Source organism: Trachemys scripta, chromosome 1 (assembly GCF_013100865.1).
Source record: "Trachemys scripta elegans isolate TJP31775 chromosome 1, CAS_Tse_1.0, whole genome shotgun sequence".
Classification (NCBI taxonomy): Eukaryota; Metazoa; Chordata; order Testudines; family Emydidae; genus Trachemys; species Trachemys scripta.
The window spans coordinates 248,405,720-248,425,223 of record NC_048298.1 but is presented as its reverse complement, the minus strand read 5'-3'; the positions used below and the strand labels follow the sequence as shown (position 1 = coordinate 248,425,223).

The 19,504-nt window shown below is 37.8% G+C and overlaps 1 protein-coding gene across 1 annotated transcript in view; it reads left to right on the top strand.

Annotated features, from left to right (window-relative positions):
- PCCA (propionyl-CoA carboxylase subunit alpha) overlaps positions 1-19,504 on the top strand; it is a 384,189-nt gene that overhangs the window by 300,677 nt on the left and 64,008 nt on the right. Inside the window, exon 21 of the mRNA XM_034758211.1 lies at positions 12,178-12,231. Coding sequence (XP_034614102.1) covers positions 12,178-12,231 — 54 coding nt within the window. The remainder of the gene's footprint in view (positions 1-12,177; positions 12,232-19,504) is intronic.

Here is a 19,504-nt window from a genome sequence, read left to right as displayed (position 1 = left end):
AGGCTATGTCTGCACTACCACTTATGTCAGTATAACTTATGTTGCTCAGGGCTGTGAAAAGCCACCTACCTGAGCGACATAAATTATGCCAACCTAAGCATCAGCGTAGACAGCACGAGAGCTTCTACCGACGACATAGCTACTGCCACTCATTGTGGGTGGATTAATTAAGCAGTGGTTAATTAAACAGTGGTTCTCAACCAGTGGTACTCGTACCCGTGGGGGTACGCAGAGGGCTTCCAGGGGGTACATCAACTCATCTAGATATTTGCTTACTTTTATAACAGGCTACATACAAAGCATTAGTAGAGAAGTCAGTACAAACTAAAATTTCATACAATGATTTTATACTGCTCTATATACTATACACTGAAATGGAAGTACAATATTTATATTCCAGTTGATTTATTTTATAATTATATGGCAAAAATGAGAAAGCTAGCGATTTTCAGTAATAGTGTGGCTGTGACACTTCTGTATATTTATGTCTGATTTTGTAAGCAAGTACTTCTCAAGTGAGGTGAAAGTTGGGGTTACGCAAGACAACTCAGTCTCCTGAAAGGGGTACAGTAGTCTGGAAAGGTTGAGAGCCACTCCACTAGAGAGCGTACAGTGGCACAGCTGCATGGGTGCAGCTGCGCCACTGTAAGCTCTCTTGTGTAGCCAGAGTCCCATTTACTAAATAGTCATTTTATTAAAAAGATCAGGGTGTCTGCACACCCTACAAGTTATAGGAAACCGATTAAGATTCTGAAACCCTGGAATTACTTGAAAAATAATATAAATTTATCAGTGATTCAGCATTTTTAAAAAATTACTGCTGAACATGTACATTTATGTTTTTCATTTTTGTTCATGGCGAATGCCACACCGATGACCTTTTCCATGTCACTGAATTTGAACGACTTCAGCTTTGAGCAACCGAAACAGTTGTATCTTTTAAGGATGGTATGAGTAGGAAATGAGTGACATTCTCACTGTATGCCCAGGCAGATGTATACAATGGGTCTTTCTAGCACATCTATAGTCTTTTGGGACTATTCAAAGTTTTCTTGCAGGGTCGGTGTGGCTGGACATCATCCTCAACTTTTACTTACATGCTCCACTCTCAGAATTTACCTGCTTCTATCTAAAGACAATCTTTAGGTTTAGATTTAAAGCCTGCTCACTTTACTAATATTCAACAAGAAGCAATATGTATTTATAAACATATAAGAGATGTTCAGAAGAAACCCAATATATTTGGTGTGCATACATGCATGTTTTCAGATGAGTTTCCATCAAAACTATTGGGAAGTGCATAAGGATATATTACAGCAGTATACAGCATTAGGAAGCTTTTATTGTTGCTAATAGTAGGTAGTTTGATTATATACCAAACGTGTGATATTTGACTTGCATCTTCATTTAATTCCCAAAGCACAGAATGTTGCCATAGCTGGACACGTTTACTGCTAGGAGGATGAGCATGCTAATGGGGTCCTTGAACTGCTGGAATACAGTTGTCATATGCAGTGTATGCAGGGGTCATTCCAGCTGCTGTACAACAAATATTTTGGAGTGTGTGTTATACAACAAGAAGTGTAAAAACCATAGTTATTGTTTCTCTTTGAGAGATCTGTAAACCTCTGTTTTTTGTTCAGAAATCCTGTAGCTTGAAAAGTTATGAATGCTGTGATTGTTTATATATGTAAAATTATGGTTACAATGTGATTAGTCCTTGATATCTGCTCATTGGAATCCAAATTGGATTTTTTGTTGTTATGTTTCTCTAGACTTGTTCCTCTGCAAGGACCAAATTAGACTAGCGTGTTTCTATGGGTCTATTTGGCCCCAAGAGCATTTGATCCCTGAGTCTTAGTGTATCTTCCTTCAGCAAATCTTTGCCCTAGAGCCATTTAAGCAACTAACATAAATGAATCGAATAATTCCAGCTGTGCTTTATTAATTTTCAGGCATTCTAATTGCTCTTCATAGTTGGTTTCATTCATCTAAATTTGTTTAACCAGTATATTCTTTGAAGATTGATTTATGTACCTAGGGCTTGATCCTGAAAGGTGCTGAGTGCTCTGATCCCAATCCAGCAAAGCCGTTAAGCACGTAAGGAGTAAAGAAGAAAATGATTTTCAAATATTTTGTTTTAAAATGTATTTATGCAAATTGTAGTCTAGATATTCAAATTGTCGCATATCTGTCACCTGCTTAAAATAAGTAATTAGACATGAGTCTATTTTCATTCATCTGTTAAAGGATCTTGGCTCAAAATGTGTAAATAAAGGAAGTACCGGTCTAAGCAAGGAGTAGATCAGTGACATGGAAAAATGGGTGGGTACCAGAAAATACCATGATCCTGCAAAGTTGAAATCAGTGGGTTCCTGTTCTTAAAATTAACTGTGTGCTCAAGTGCTTTGTTGGATAGGAGCCAGAGTACTAAGCACCTTGCTGACAAAATCTCAAAAATAAAATATTGCTGAGAGTTCAGTGACTGCCCCCAACCATAGATTCTTTTATTGAAGTGGTATCTCAAAACAATTTTGCTTATTATAGATCATGTATTATATGGGTTTCAGACCCTAAATACAGGAACTGCAAAACAGGTTTGTTTGTTTGTTTAAGCAGTAGATGAGTTTGGAAAGATTTAGTGAGTGAGGTGCATGAAGACTGATTGATGTCTTCCAGTAATACACAGCTACTGTACACTGTTACTTTCATTTTGAAATGGTTGCGGGGTCATTTTTACTATTGTCTCTATGAAAGAGAAATATTGCGTATGCTCCCACTTCTTTTTCGTAGATGAGAGAGCAGGCCTGGCTTTTCTCAGAGCTTATAGGATCGCTCTATGTTTTCACATTTACTCTGTAAGCCCGCAATCATCACAGCCAAAGGAGCTCATCAGTGTTACTCCAGACATGAGGAGAGGGGTTGCTACTGAGTAACTGATTTTCATTGCCTCACTTGTCACCTGTTCTTGGCAATTGAAGCAAATACAAGAGATCTCTCAAATACCTCATTTAAAAAAAACAAAAACAAAAAACCAAACACTACAACCCCCCTCTCCACTCTTCCCTCTCCCATCCCCCAAAAGAAAAAACATATCGGTGAGTTTTGCTGAAGTATGCAGTATTGTATTTCAGGCTTCCTTCTTTTTTTAAAACTCTTAATCTCTGTTGTGTGTCATTCTCTGTGTTGTCCCTCATTATTTCCCTACCTCCAATTGTGCAAGCAGAGTGGCGGTTCAGCAATTCCTCTTCCTCCACTGCAGTCCTAGCTCTGAAACCTGATTTTATGACTGAATAAAACAAAAGTTTTCTCTACTTCTCTTCATTGAGAGACAAAAACTTCCAGGGCTTTGCTTCCTGTACCAGGCCACCCACTAAGTTCTTTCCCTCCCCGTGCTTCCCCTTCCCAGTCATGGAGGAGCAGGCTAGGGTTGGGTATTTGACCAGTTCAAAAATAATTGGTCAATTGACCAGTCAAATATTGTCAAATGTTTTAAAGCACTAATTTATAAGAACAATAACAAAAAAGAGTAAGACTTTATGGTCTCGTATAGGCTTACCCTTAGATACTTATACCTAATTACAAAAAAACGGAGTTATTTTCATTCAGAAAAATGCAAAACACCATTAAATGATTTTCTCAAATATCAGAGTAATTATTTTTAGGTTGGCCTTTAAATATGGACATTATTCATAAAATGAATGAAATTAAAAATAAAACATACATAGCATCCATAAAACCAAAAAATCATTTTAAAAATCACTTATGCTAGATAGGCAGCAGGCCAACTCTACAAGCCGTTTTATGGCTGTGCATCTTTATTGTTTATGTTGGGGGCGGAATTTTAATGACTGTGAGCCCTCCTCTCCCTCTCCCTTCTGAGTTTATTTTTGTATGATTGTCTAGTCAGTTTAGGTTGTAAGCTTTTCAGTGCCAGCCATGACTGTGTCTTTTAAGTTGTTTTAATATGCTTTGTAAATGGCATGACATAGAAATAAAGATATACATACATACAATGTATGTTCTAGAAGATTCCAGCCAATCAACATGCTCAACTTTCAATTAATTGACCTTTTTCCCAACAGGTGGTGTTATCATGCAGTTAAAGTGAGTGATCAAGATATTTCAGTAGGTTTGCTAACAGGTGGCACCATGATGCAATCAAAAAGGCGGTTCTCTTGCCTACATCATGACATTCTTGCTGGAATATTTAACAATATTTGACCATGTTCAAATAACAGGTGTCAAGTTACATTATTTGACCCATTGATTGACCAGCTTGCAAAGCCTAGAGCAGGCTAAACAGGGCAAACCAAGGACGATGTGCTCCATCTGTGAAAAATTCCTCTCAGGAGCCACATAAAGGGAGCTCAGACAGGATAATTTCCAGGCTGAGCAAAGAGAAAGAGCTCAGAGAATGGACAGATTGCTTGGGCCTCTTCATTTCTCTCTCTGCCCCTGTACATCAATAAAGACTTTTCCAGAGACAGCTCCAAAAGGACAAGTGTCAATGTTCCTCTTGGCTCTCTCCAAAATGGACCAACAATGACTCTTCAGGACTGAGGCTAAAATTCCACTCCCCAACACCCAAACTTCATTGTCTTTTCCACTATCAAAGGTGGTCTCATCCCAGGTTCTTAAGTGGGCAGTTGAGTCACATAGCAAAGACGTCTGGCATTCTTTCAGAAGTGCCATCATTGGGGTTGAGCAACTAACAAATATCTGAAGACAAGAGAAAATCTTGCACCAAAACTAGAATTTGGCATCCCATTTCATTTTGTCTTTAAAGAGATCTTTAGAGAGGAGTGAAAAATTCTTGGTAAAGGCTTAGTTAGCAAATCTGGAAACTCTACAGGGTTCTAGAACACAGATACTCTTCGAGCTCCCTAAAATTGATGCCACGGTGACATCCCAGTCAAAACCTGCTGAAGGGGATTTCTTCTCAACAGACCCCACAGACAGGAAGAGAGAAGCCACCCTTAAAAAGAGTCTGAAGCCTCCTCAGCATGCTTTAGAGTCTGTATGTAAATAGTTTCACTGCATATATATATAATAGCAGTAATCAAGTAGATGCACTAGAAAACACCTGAATTATCTGCTTCAGTTTGTTAGATAATTGGTTCCTCTGAGCTGGTGAAAGTGTTTTTGTTTTTTTTTTTTCCCCCCATGCAATAAAATTGATGCTATCTCATCGTTTGCAAGTGGGTGGTCTGAGACGGGACTGAGACTTCCTTTGTTTCTAAGAGCAAAGGGGAAAGGGAAGTAATTTAATAACCAAATATTAAATATTGGCTTGGATTAATCTCTTTTCTTGTGATGGTGCTCATCACTGTGGCATCGGGTAAAAAAATGGGAGCATAATCAGATTCTGCTATTATAGCTGTGCTGACATTTCTCATGGAGTCTACCAGAGTTGCTAAAGTTACTTTTTAAAAAGTTAGTCTTGGATATGCATATGGGCAGCAAGAAAGACAACCCTGTAATTTCTGATACAGAGACTGAAAAAGTACCGGATATCTTTCATCACCATGTCAGAGGTCTCTAGCCATAAGGCTACCTTAGCAATGGCAGAGAGGTCTCCAGAGGTCATGACTGATCTAATAATGGGTCAGGAGCTAGTTTGCAATCACTCTATCTTATGGCTGACTCAACTTCCATGTTGATGATATGGATGGATTGTGTGGTAGGGAGGGAGCTGGGGAATCTAAATTACTAAAGACCATAAGATTATAAATCACTGTTGCCTTATAAATGACCATCTTGACCAAGAAGGAATTAAGGACACCAAACATCCTGTACTCTTAATATGTTAAGAAAAGGAAGGGCCATTCCTCTCTTCCTTCTAGGAAGAGTTAATTACTCTGCTCATCCAGTCCCTATGGAGTTGGTTTGCCTTTTTAATGAGCTAAGTCTCCTGCAATAAGTTCACATCTGCAGTCACCTTTTTCAATTTAGCTCTCAGCTTCTTCAACTTAATGGGGCTGACAAAAGCCTTTACTATCAAAGGTTAATTTAAAAGTGTTAGCTATCACAATACCATAGCATCATAATTTTCTCCAGAGGAGTTACAAATCCTAGTGACTCAGAATACTTTGTATGAATGGTTGTAAGGAAGAAGTTCACACTCAAGCACCAAAAGAGTATGTATACTCAAGCATTACATTCAACTAGTTGATGGGCATTATAATCATAAGAGAACTTCTCCCCTGACACATACATCCTCCGGTGTGAGAATGGGTTCTTTTGAACAGAGAGCAGAAATAAAGATACCACAATGAAGTAAAATGCAATATGGTAATGTGGGAGAAAGAAGGGGGACAGCTAAGATGGAGAAAGAATCATTTAAGAGCGTTTGTGTTCAGCCCCAACTGGGGCCGTGATGATGATGATCATGAGGTGTAGGATTGCTTAGTGGTGTACTGTCTGCACTGCATGATAGTTTAAAAATACAAGGCATCCCAGCATATGAAAATTTGTGGTAGGGTTTCCAAAACTTGTTAACCAACTATTCTATTAGGCAGTGTTGGTCCCAGGATATTAGAGACAAGGTGGGTGAGGTGTAGAAGAGCTCTGGGGAAGCTTGAAAGCTTCTCTCACTTTCAGAAGTTGGTCCAGTAAAAGATAGTATCTCACCCATCTTGTCTCTTTAACTATTCTATTGGGATTTAACATAATAGCATGATTTAGAGAAAACAAAACTGAAAAGGTCATGAGGAGGGCTAACAACATTTTATCAGGAACATGCACAAGACCCAATAGCTAATCAAGAAGACATTGCTAAACTGTTTAACCAAATGAGTAAAAATTGACTAATTAATTATGTGCACTATTTATGGGCATTATGTTAACTACCATAACCAGTTCATTAGGGACTATTGAAAAGGGGAAATTTACCTAATATTACGAATAATTGGCTAAATGGTATTGTCCCCAGTGCATAACAGAGGCTATTGTAAATTGGCAATGAATTAAATGGTGTATGCAAATTCCACTTAGTACAGTTCATAATTTGGGGTCAGTGACATCGCATCCTAATCGAGCCACATGTTGTTCCAAACAGTTGTTCTCAGCGTTGGGTTCTGTGTAGATTTCTTTTACAGTGTTTTTACTGATATTAGATCCTGACACTGCAATATTTCATAAGTTGGTTACTGTCCATCCAGTAGGTTACCTGGAAGACTGCATCTACAAGGAACGAATACATCTACCTCAGCTACAGATGTACCTACAATATTTCCCAAAGCTGAAGTCAGCTTTGGCATTAGCAAATAGGAAGATACATGAATGGTATATCCTAGTACAGGTTGGGATATACCACTATGCCTGACCGGTTTGGAATGTGATATCCAAAACAGAGATAAGGAAAGGTACAGAACAACAAGTTAAGGAACCAATTAGTAAGATCGTAGGTGATGGAGAAAGTGCTTTTTAACTTGTAAACAGTCATGATATAAAGAGGTAAATTTGGGGTATATCTTCAAAGCGCAAGTTCTGTGTAAGATAAGAATTGCTTCCCAGAATAAGGGTATGTGTATCTCCTTTGGTTATTGTACTGTTTTGTCTTTAGACAATAAATCTGGCTAAACTTTGGCTAGGCTGTTGAACATTTTTAATTATGAACCACAAGTGTAGTCAATCAGTTGGCTGTACGTTTTAATCAACATTTCGACTCAACCACATGGGCCTCTGAAGTGTCAGGACAGGGCTGGGTGGTTCACTTCCTGGGATCCAGATTCCCCAAGCGCACACAACTTGCTGAATAAGTTACTGTGGCTCTAATCTACAGTAATTTATGCAATTTCCTCCTCTGTACTGTGGAACTCTTAACAGCTCCTCCAGTTAGGGCAAGTTCCTTAATGCAAGTCTTCTGCACTAAGACCCAAGTACTCTCCATCTTACCTTGAGTAAATGAAGTAGTTTTCAGTATCACAAGATATTTGTTTGCTAGGCTTTAATATCTTTTTTTCTTGTTAGTGAATATTCATTTTGACTCGACACATTAGTTGTTCATTTGTAAGCAAAGCAACTGCTATTGGTCTGTTTCAGTTTCTTTGTTTGCAGTCATTTCTTCTCTCCACCTGCTCACAGCAGGTAATCTGCAGATCCAAGAGTATCTGAACACTTCTGGCAAATACCTTGAGATCTTCTTCCATTTTAATCCTGTCTGTATCGGTGTGGTGTGTCTGCCTCTCTCTCTCATACTTTGTATTTTGAGGGGAGTTTTCCTTTCCTCACCCCTCTTTTAGAGCTTGTTTCTCAATTTCATTTTTATCTAAAGGTACTTATCCATTGCAGGCTTGAGTACTAAGCTGATTGTAACCCCACTGCATCATACACTGAATAGCTCATTGATACCCAACTAAGTGGAACTAATTTTCTATGGCAAAGCAGAAGAATTTGGAGTAGTGTCACACAAACCTCTTGTAATTTAGTGGGAAACACCAGATTGAATTGATTCCTTGTGAAATTATTGCATTATTTCATATAATCATGCAGATATGTGGTGATTGCACCCATATGTAGATATATGCACATGGATTCCTAGTTAATATACTTTGTTTACACAGATTATATCCTGAATGTACATGTTATATTTATGTATAAATATAAATATATACATACAGCATAATATACACAAAATCACATGTATACAATATTAATCATTGTATGTGAATTTGATACCTTTTAGAATTTAAATGTTTTTAAAGTTAAATCATATTTTCTACAAGTTTTAGTTTAGCTGTCTGCCACCTGAGTTTGCATGAAAAAAAATTATAGTTTTAAATGGGATTTTGTTAATTTAGAATCTCTCAACCTGTATTAATTTAATCAAAAAGAATATAAATTATTTTTAAAAATCCTGTGATTCACACACATAACTTCATGTTACTATTTTCACAGGAGAAAATATATTATTTAGGCTTTGTGAAAACGGTAGAAATATGCTCTGCATTAATTATTTTCTGCTTCAGACCTCTAAGTAAATGTTTTGCAAATTACTTTAAAAAAGGTTTTTACATGTTGCATGGTATTAGCTGTTCTTTCTGGTTACTTGCATTTGATTACTTTCCTGTTATCAAACATAATATGAAACCATGTATTAGAATTTATAGTTCATGTAAATATACAAATTAGAATAGGTGGAGACTGATATATTCTTTTTCTAAAAAGGTAGAAAATAAGAGAAACTGTTAACCATCTTCTTTCATTTTCCTGAAAACATCAATTGCATTTACAGATCTCAGTAACAAGCCCACCAGTAGAACAGAAATATCTCCTTTCAGTAGGCTTTTAAAAAAATCTAATCACATTTAACAGCTGAGATTTATTTACAACTGTAATTTGAAACATTAATTATGATAATGTGCTGACTTCTTTTGTAATATGGTGTTCAAAAGCCTGGCAGTTTTCTTTTTGGTCTTGGTAACATATGGTTGATTTGGAGATTCTATCCATTTTTTTTTTTTAAATATGCCCAGAAGGAAAATTTCTTTTCCCCCCTCTGTGTTTTTTAATTTTCTTCTCCTTCCCCCACCCCGACTTTTTTCTCCTCACTCTGTTAATTTGAGGGATGGATTTTAGTGCTTACAGTGAACTCTTGATACTATTGAAGACTGAATGCTGTACTGCATATTGGATACAGTGTAAGCAGGTGCCATGGGGACTTAGCATACTGCGATGCCTAGGCCCTTTCAACAATGACAGGCTTAGGAAGAGGGTATTTATCTTCTTATCCCTGATACTGTGGTTATGGAAGACAACCTTTGGGTATAAATATGTATTTGGTTTAGGTTGTAGATTCTAATCTACATGTTTCTGAATTTATTTTCTAGATGACTCAACAGTTATCATGTGAGCAGGCATTTTAGTTACTCGAAAGTGTGGTGAAGTCCTTGCATTCTTTGGATCTGATTTTGCAAATCTCCAAGCATGCAAGGAGATCTTACATATGAGTAGTCTCATTGGAAACAAAAGGACTGCTCATATGAGTAAAGACTACCTGCATGAGGAGAGGTTTCCAGGATCTGATCCATAGCTATTAAAACCCACAAGTCCGTTCACGATACTAAGCTATTGCTTTGAAAGTGTTTAAAGGAAAAACAGAAACAATTTTTTGTTTGGCTTTGTATAACTCTATGAAATGAGTGATGGGGAGATTAGCCCAAAAAAATGGAAATTTTATCAGGCTATGAAATTATTGTTAATGGCCTCTTCAAGGGGATAAAAGGGCAACACAGTAAGTGACAGCACTCTAATGAGGGCGAGGGCATTCCAGGAAAAAAGAAATTAAGTCCCTTAGTTTTTTTTTTTTTTTTTTTTTCAACTTGCCATTTTCTGACAGCTTATCAAGTGGTCAGTACTTGTTTGTTTTGGCATACAGTTCATTCATTGTAGACTGTCGGTACTTTGTTCTTCTTTGCAGTTTCCAAAACCTGATTGTGTTTATCCTAGACTGTGGGAAAAGTGTATATTCCTGTTTCCTTTATAAAAGTAAACGTCAGGTTTTGTATGAAATTTTATTTCCCATATTTTCCATTCCATTAATCATTATTGTTGAAATATGTCAGGCCTTGGCACATCCTTCTTTGTTTTCATATGATTTTACAGATTGCAGTGTCAGTATATGACCTGTTTAAAAAAAAAAATGCAAGTTTAGGCTATGGTAGGAAAGCTATTGCTTCTATATATAAAATATAGCTGCAAAACATGCCACATTGTCAGAAAAGGGACACCATTTAACTTAGTACTACTATTGTGTAGCATTTTGTCACTTCATTGTAACTGTCTTTAAAATGTGAAAGTACTAAAGGTAGTTCGCATTTTATACCTATCCTTGTAATACATTGTATATGCTTCCATACATATCGACACACAGGGCATATTGTATAGATATGTATATCTCTTTAAATTTAGAGCTATGTATTTACACTTTTTGACTTTGGTCTTCATTCAGCAAAGCTCTTAACCACATATGTTGTGTGAGGGCCTATGCATACAGTAATTTGACAGCTGTGAGAGAAAATAGAGATATGACAGAGCAAATCAGAGAATTAGTATTCTGACAATGTAATTTATATTAAATAGTCCAGCTAATTAAATTAAATATTATCTTCTGTAAGTCAGACAGAGGAGTACTTATTTTACAAGTAAATTTGAAATGTTAAGTCAAAACGCTTCTTCCCATGAAAATGCTTTACAAATATAGTGTAAAATATAACAGTTTGGATTAATGTAGAATTTCTCTGTGAAATGTGTGTGCTGTGAACAGCTTTTGAACTGAAGGAGGAAAAGACTCAAAAGGAGCAGTAACTTCTTGAATATTTCCTGTGTTTAGGTTATAGGTAATATCATGTATAACCAATAATGTGCTTCCTTTTGCACTGCCTAGTGGCTTAATGACAGTATGCTCTATGATTGGTCAGAGACTTGAGCCAACAGCCCCAAGCCAAATAGATAACCAAGTGTTTCACAAAATTATTATTTTTTCTGTTTTCAAAGGAGGAGCATTGTGTGCATACATTTACAGCACCCTATCACAAAGAAGAGATGAAAATGTCTCTTTAGAATGAGTGACATACTTAACATTTATAGAGTTGAGCTAATATGGAGTACATGAAGTGAGAATACAGATATACATGTGCCAGAGAATCACCACCTTAGAGGTGGACAAGTCCTGGTAAGTCATAGAACCAAAGGGTTAGAAAGGACCATGAGGGTCATCTAGTCTAACCCCATGCCAAGATACAGGATTTGTTATGTCTAAACGGTCTAAGACAGATGGCTATCCAGCCTCCTTTTGAAAACTTCCAGTGAAGGAGCTTCCACAACCTCCCTATGTAGTCTGTTCCACTGGTGTATTGTTCTTATATATCATAACATCCATCTCCCTGAAAACACACACATTCTTCATTGTACGTAGATGCATTTGTTTTCAATACTCTTCAAAATAAATTTGTTAGAATCTGTTAAAGCAAAAACTAGAATTTGAGCTTAAGTATGAATCAGCTTCTTAGCACTGAAGCTCTTAAATACATTTTTACATTATGCTTATTTTGTGCATATGTAATATATCTACAGGCATTTTGGTTATTTCCTGCAGACCTTACAAGAAGAAAATAGCACTGCTTCAACTTACTGAGAAAGTTCCTAATTAATTTTTACATCTGTTTCTTTCAGTGCCTCTCTCGAGATGCAGCTGGAAACATAAGCATTCAGTTTCTGGGCACAGTGGTAAGTATTCAAGATCTACTATACTACATTATGCTTGTATTGAAATATAACTTAACAAAAAAATAGGCAGTTGATAATGACTGCACACACACGCCTGTGTTCATGAATTTTGTCAGTATCTGTTTTAGCGTGTGTTTGCTTCAAAGTATAGGATACATAAAACCCCCCATTCCAGGTATTTCAAACTGGATGGAAGCAGAACTGTCCTTAAGTGAATGCTACAAAATGTTTACATTCACATTTCACTTGATATGAGCCTATAACTTTTTGGTCCCTAAAAGGGTAAGGTATAATTGAAGGTACACTTGTAAGAAATAGGAGATTTTAAGCTTGTAATCTATTAGAATATATTCAGATTTCAGTCCATTTCATCTGATTTCTCTCCTCCCCCCTCCCTGCTCATCCATTGGTGTTCTGTACATCTTTGTCCGAGCCCAGGGCCAATTTCTTTCACTCTATACTCCTCATCCTCAAGGCATTGTAGTAGCCATCCTCCCAGCTAAGGAGAACTAGATGAGAATAGCTCTTTTAATGGGCGATTCAAAGCACTGCCTCCATCATCATTGTTTTACTCTACTCTGAGGAGCTGAGAGCTGTTTCCACAGCTCTCCCTCAGTTCTTGCTGGCCTGCAGAATAATAGACTAAGAATCATGACCAGTCTCTACCATGGGAGAACTAAGCAATCAGACAGATCTTTTGCCTCTTTCGTGTATCTTGGGTACTCATGTGTAAGATGGAAAAACAAAATTGTGTGTTAAGTGATAGATGCTTCTAAGTCTAACATACTCTATATCAAAATGGTATCTTAATTCTTATTGAAATGGTATCTTAATTCTGTCAGTCATGTGGTTAAAGTGATACTTGAAGTGCTCTAATTGTATTTTTCCAAGTTAATTCTAAACTTAAAGCTTTGAACAGATTAAAAAAAAAGTAATCTGCTGTAATAACTTCTGCTCAAGAATTGTGCTTTTACTTAGGTCTCATTCATTACCAACCACATTATTGGTGCTTAACAATCAGTGAACACTGTCCTATTTATGATGTTGGGCTTTGGCACTGGTCTAGGGTGACCAGATGTCCCGATTTTATAGGGACAGTCCCGATTTTGGGGTCTTTTTCTTGTATAGGCTCCTATTACCCCCCCACCCCGTCCCAATTTTTCAAATTTCCTGTCTGGTCACCTTACACTGGTCACTTGCTTTGCAGGAAAGGATGTTGCTACATGGCTGGTCTGATAGACTCACAGCAGGAAAAAATAATTATTGAGACTGTTGCATAAGAATACTAACACATCTTGGTCAGTTAATAGTACAAAGTCAGAATGGGCTTTAATCAAACCCTATTTCTGAGCATCACGAAACTTCGGAAGGTATTGGTCAATTCTATGACTAGTGACATTCTTTTTTTTTTTTCTTTAAGTGGGATGCAAGTATGTGTTTTTATTATTAATTACTATTATTATTAATTTGTATTGCGGTAATTCCAGGAACCCCAGTGTTACAACAGTACCTCATTGTGCTATGGGCTGTACAAACACACAAGAAAAAGGCAGTCTGTACCCTAGAAAGCTTACGGTCTTGATGCGCTTTTAGCTTTAAGACATTTGAGAGTAAAACAAAAGGATATTACAGTCGTTTAATTCTCTAGTGCTGATTATTACCATCTTAACTAAAACTAATATTGATTATCTCACACTGCTTTATCATCTATTCAGAAAACCTAATAATTATTTAATGATAACGGGGAAAAAATACCAGAATATGTTTTTGGAGAGGGGGAGAAGAGAAGAGGAGCACTTAGTGCACACTATCAGGCACTTAATGTAGATGATGTAATACAGACTAGTCTTAACATGTTTCTTGTTGGTTGAACCTAAAGAGAGAATTTTAATCAGTAGATTAGAAAAATGGTAATGGAGACAAACCTTTTCCAAAGTCTGCTTTCTTAGCTACATGTAAGATCTTTTCTGTATTTGGAAGCAGAATTGATAATTCCTTGCAACAGAAGAGGTTAGCATCCCTGAGGTACAGTAGGTAAAAGTTGAAGGGATGCAGGGTTAGGTAAGAGAATTCTGGATATTCTCCCCTTTTCAGATTGGCTCTTTGCTCTGACTTCCCTTCTCCCTCAAAGTCCTCCCCATTGCTTGTCTCACTCTCCCTGTGCTCCTCTCCATTCTGCTCTCCTTATCACCTTCCTTCCCCACTCCTTTGCTCTTATTAATTAATCCCCTTCTGCCTCCCCTGCACCCCAACCTACTACTCAATAGAGGGGGAGAGATTAAAAAAAATCAGAACTGCCATGATGTTTGTCAGCTGTCACTCTGAGCTATATTTCATCCCTTTCCTCTACCAATGTATCTGAGTTTTTCTTCAGATTACAAGCTTTGGGCCAAGAACAGCATCTTCCTGTGTATTGATGCAGCATCTAGCACAGGGGGAAGGGCTTATATGGATTAGTGATTTTGGGGCATTGCTGTCATATCAATAATAATAACTAATAAAAATATAACTCCAAAGCCAGAAAAGAGGACCCTTTTCTCCATTCTTAGAACCTCTTTTGGGGAACTCCAGTATGTATGCACTACCATGCCCATTACTAACAGACAGAAGGCTAATCAATGCATTATAAGGTTGGCAGTGGGGATTTTCCCCTCATAACACTAAATGCTTGAAAGAAATATTTGGTGATATGATATTTAGATTTCTCAGTATTCTGCTTCAATATGCTATACATCACTGTAGAAATTGGTTAGAAAAACAATTTATATTTGATTTTAATATTTTCTATTGAGAGAAGAAAAACTAGCTTCCAGCATTCTCAGTTTCATACGTATGCAAATTCATCATGAGTTTCAATGCTAACAAGCAGCGTGCTGCTACTTAGCACATGCCCCATATACCTTTTCATCAGCACATGTTTTTAGAACCAGCTGATTGGGAGCACAGTCATCCAACTTGTCATGAGGGCATCAGCTTAGATAAAATAATTCACTTGATTTCCTGACATTAGACAGCAAAAGCAGTTTTTCTACTGGTTTTTGAAAAGAGATGAGTCTCAACTTGATTGAGCCGGCTGACAGACACTGAAGAGAAGCAGAGAATACGTCTCTATTAGAAACCTCATTGGCATCCCATGTAGTTAGTTAACAGACAGGGGAATGTACACTTCAACAGAAAGACTTGCAATTAAATAAAAAGCTTTAATATGAATATTAAAGCATAATGTATAGTAAACTTGTGAAGATTTTCTGTTAAGTAGCAGCAAAGGTATTTGTTTCTGCTGTTTTAAAATGAAAATGGAAAAAGCCATGCCACTGTTTCCAAATAAAGTAGGGATCATGAGTTTAAATTCCACAGTGTTGACATAATTCAGAGGTTCTACGTGGGTCTTTAGTAATGTTTCCTGTTGCTGGACATGACTAGAAATTCTTTGCTATTTGGGATTCTCTCTTCTGTTAATTCATAGTGGCATTAAACAGTTTATGCGTTGCTGTAGTTACTAGCAGGAGTAGTATAACAGGAACACTGAGGAGCCCTGGTCATGGACCAGGGCCCCATTGTGCTAGGTGCTGTACAAACACAGAATGAAAAAGGCCTGAAAAGCTTAAAATATAAGTATAAAACAAGAAACAATAGATGGATACAGACAGATGGAGGGAGTACAAGGAAACCAGGAGACAACTCTTTCTCAATTGTTTCACAAGACATTTTTTCTACTCTTTATCCAATAAGTTGAAGATTTTCAAAAATAGGAGATCTAAAGTTAGGCTCCTAACCCCTTATTTAGGCATGTGCCTGAAATCAAAAAGTGTTGAGCACCCATTATCTTCTGCTGACCTGAGTCAGAGCTGTTGGCTTCTGAGTACTTTTGAAATCAGGCAGGGACATAAATATAGATATAGGTGCCTAGCTTTAAGTTCTTCTTATTGAAAATCATGGCAAAGATTATTACCTCACATAACTTTTGATATCCTATGTTACAACCCTGGTGAGTCCTTCTGGACCCAAACCTTGTATCCCACATGCTCTTGGGGCTGGGCAGAGTTTAGGCATCATCTCTCTGTCTCTTGACCTCTAAGCACATACTCCAGGTGCAGACACTGTGTCTGATACCCTTCTTGGCAGAGGCAATCCAGTTGCCCAGGCCCTGAAATTATTGCTGGTTCTCCCAAGCCTCCCTGGCAGCTGGTGCACTCTCCCAGAGTTCCACTAAAGCTGTTGACCCTCTGGTTTATTGTTTCTTTCTTCTGGGATGATGGGACAGGGTAAACAAGAAACACAGAGATTCTGTAGAGGAATTTTTAAACACAGGTACTCTTAGGCTACATCTGCACTACAGGGGGGAGTCGATTTAAGATACGCAAATTCGGCTACGCGAATAGCGTAGCTGAATTCGACGTATCGCAGCCGACTTACCCCGCTGTGAGGACGGCGGCAAAATCGACCTCTGCGGCTTCCCGTCGACGGCGCTTACTCCCACCTCCGCTGGTGGAGTAAGAGCATCGATCCCCGAGAGGTCGATTTCTACCCGCCGATTCAGGCGGGTAGTGTAAACCCAGCCTTGCTCATACAGAAAGCACAAGAGCGAAATCTACAGATCTGTGGAAAAAGAACACAAATCCCTTCTTCGGTGTCTCACCACCTTTGGGGGTTGGCTGTCCTTTTAGGGGTCCCAGTACTCCCTCCTGTACCATCCCTCCCTCCTTTTCAGCCTCAGGATCTCTGTCTCCCCTGCAACAAGCTCCCCTGAGATTGTTCAGAACCAGCGGTAACAAGGTTTCCCCACATGTCTGTTTTTAACAGCAGCTCCTAACAGCTTTTTCTCTGTTCCTTCTTTTCTACTAGGGAGTTTCCATTGCTCCAACCCTATCCCCTGCAGGCAATCTGGGAGAACCAGCTTCCTTTAACATCCCGATTGTTCTATCAGGGCTGAGTTGTTCAATGTTAGCAATTTTTCGATTGTCTTGTACTGACTTCCAGACAGGGTTTGTGATATACCAGATCAATTTTTGCTAGCAAATAGCTGCTTCAATACACATTGCTGGTTTGATTTTACGAACTCTATGTGTAACTCTATCAGAATTCATAAGTTTTACATAGACAAATTCACCAAACCATCAAATCCTGTTACCAGGTTTATTGAATACTTTGTCATTTTGTGGACCTGCACAAAGTTCCATTTTGTGGACCTTTGTGAACTAGTTATAGATTACAGCTAGGAATAAAAGAACATTCTCTTCAGTTTGTTTTTCCTGGTAATGGACTTGCATTAATATGTGCTCACTTCTCAGACACCCTTCCTGTACCACTGCCAATATTTATAAATTGTCGACTTTAGAGTTTTCAAGCAATGTGTAGTCAGTTTCTTTCCTCTGTCTTCTCCTTCTTGCATCCTTGCATGGTCCAATTAAATAGTGGTAGAGAATGTGAAGCTTCCACTGTATGACACTGAGACTCAGGTTGCAATGGCAAATGTTTAATAACCTGCTTCTTTCACCATTACAGATAAGTCCAATTCTGAACATGCTTGTTTTTCAATATATAGCACTACTGAAACTTTAGATATGAAGGCCTCTGTGGACTTTCAAAAGCGATTTTGAAACCTGTAAAAGATACAGATATTATATCTAATGGGATGTGGAGACAGTATTAATAGCAAGGAAAAAAATATCTCTCACATTTTAATCTTGCAAACTCTAGTCTGGTTTTCCACAGTTCTTTTTATGTTTGTTTGTTTTCACAAAGTACCTCTCATTGAGTTTTGCCCCCATCAAGAGTCAAAGTTTGCTCTTCCAGAGTAAGCAGTGGGTATGGTCTCTAGAGTCTGAAGATCACTCAGGATCCTTGCTAATCTGAATTGAATTTCTCTGAAGTCATAGCAATCATGGGAATCACCCTTTTTCTTTACCCTGGCTCCAGAGCACCTGGCAGCATTGCTCCAGTGTGACTTCTGGCAGGGGAGTTACACAGTGCAGAAGGGACTCCAGGGGAAAGTTAACAATTGCCTCAGGAAACATTATTTTTTTGTGCATTCCTTTTGAATATGATGGTGAGCATCCTCTGGCCTACTGTCTCTCCACAAAATGATCCTGGATGCTGCTGAGGGCAGGGAGTGATCTCCACACAGAGATTTCCCTTTCAGTCACGTTAAGTAGTTTTAAAGTGTAATAATATATTAAGATATACGTTGGAGTTGGGATTTCTAAATGTGCTTAAGTAATTTCAGAATACAAGTCTCCCTGAATGTCAATTGGACTTTGTTTCTAAGCCACTTAGACACTTTTAAAAATCCCAGCTGGAATCTCAAATAAAATAGTAAATAAAAAATAATGTCTTTTTGTGTGTGTGCACATTTAGTTGTCTCTGTTTTAAAAAAACAAACCAAAAAAATCCACAAGAAATTATTTCTGTTTATCAGTTGTAACATTTAAATAGTCCCAGTTAGTCCTTGAAGTTCATGCTTTCAGAGATGGGCAAGTTCCCAGGTTTGTTGTTGCAGTTGACTCCTGAAAAGTTAGGTTACCCATGCAAAGCAGTACGTCTCTTTTTGGATTGGGATGACTATTTTCTGTAGTGGCCTAAATAAATAAAATTTTAGGCCAAGATTTTAATAAATGGGTTTACTGCAGTTAGGTACCTAAAGTCTTATTTAGGCTGCTGAATAAGTGGCCTGACTTTTAAAAGTGCTGAGCACTGATTGGCTCCCATTGGTTTCAGTTGTGTGGAGCTGCTGGGTGCCCAGTGCTCTTTGAAAATCAGGCCACTTGCTTAGGTACCTAAATAAGGGCTTAAGAACCTAAGTAGAACCCAATTATTTAAATCTTGGCCAATGTTTTTAAATGAAAGCTTAACGTTTCCAATGAGAATATGCAATGATGGCATTTGTAGGGTGGATTGCACTGTAGTACTTGAATATCTCAGATGATACCATTTGCCTTCCAGAAAAATGAACAGGACTTTGCAACTTCCTCTGTATTTTGCTTGAAAAATTTAGACTGCCTCTTATTCAGCTTGTTGATATTTTCTGCGGCAAGGACAAGGGTTTGGACTTGGTGGCTGCTTGAAGAATAGGTTAACAGGTTACCAAAGGTAGTTCAATTATTTTCCTGTGGGTGGATTAAAACCTACAAGTAGAGATTGAATACTGCCATCTTAAAATGATTACATCATGGTGAATGTTGAGCCTTTCTTTTCTGAGGAAGATTCCTGCTGCCAAAAAAACAAACATATGTGTAGCCTGCATTTTTTAAACAGCTTTTTGATGGCTGCAGTT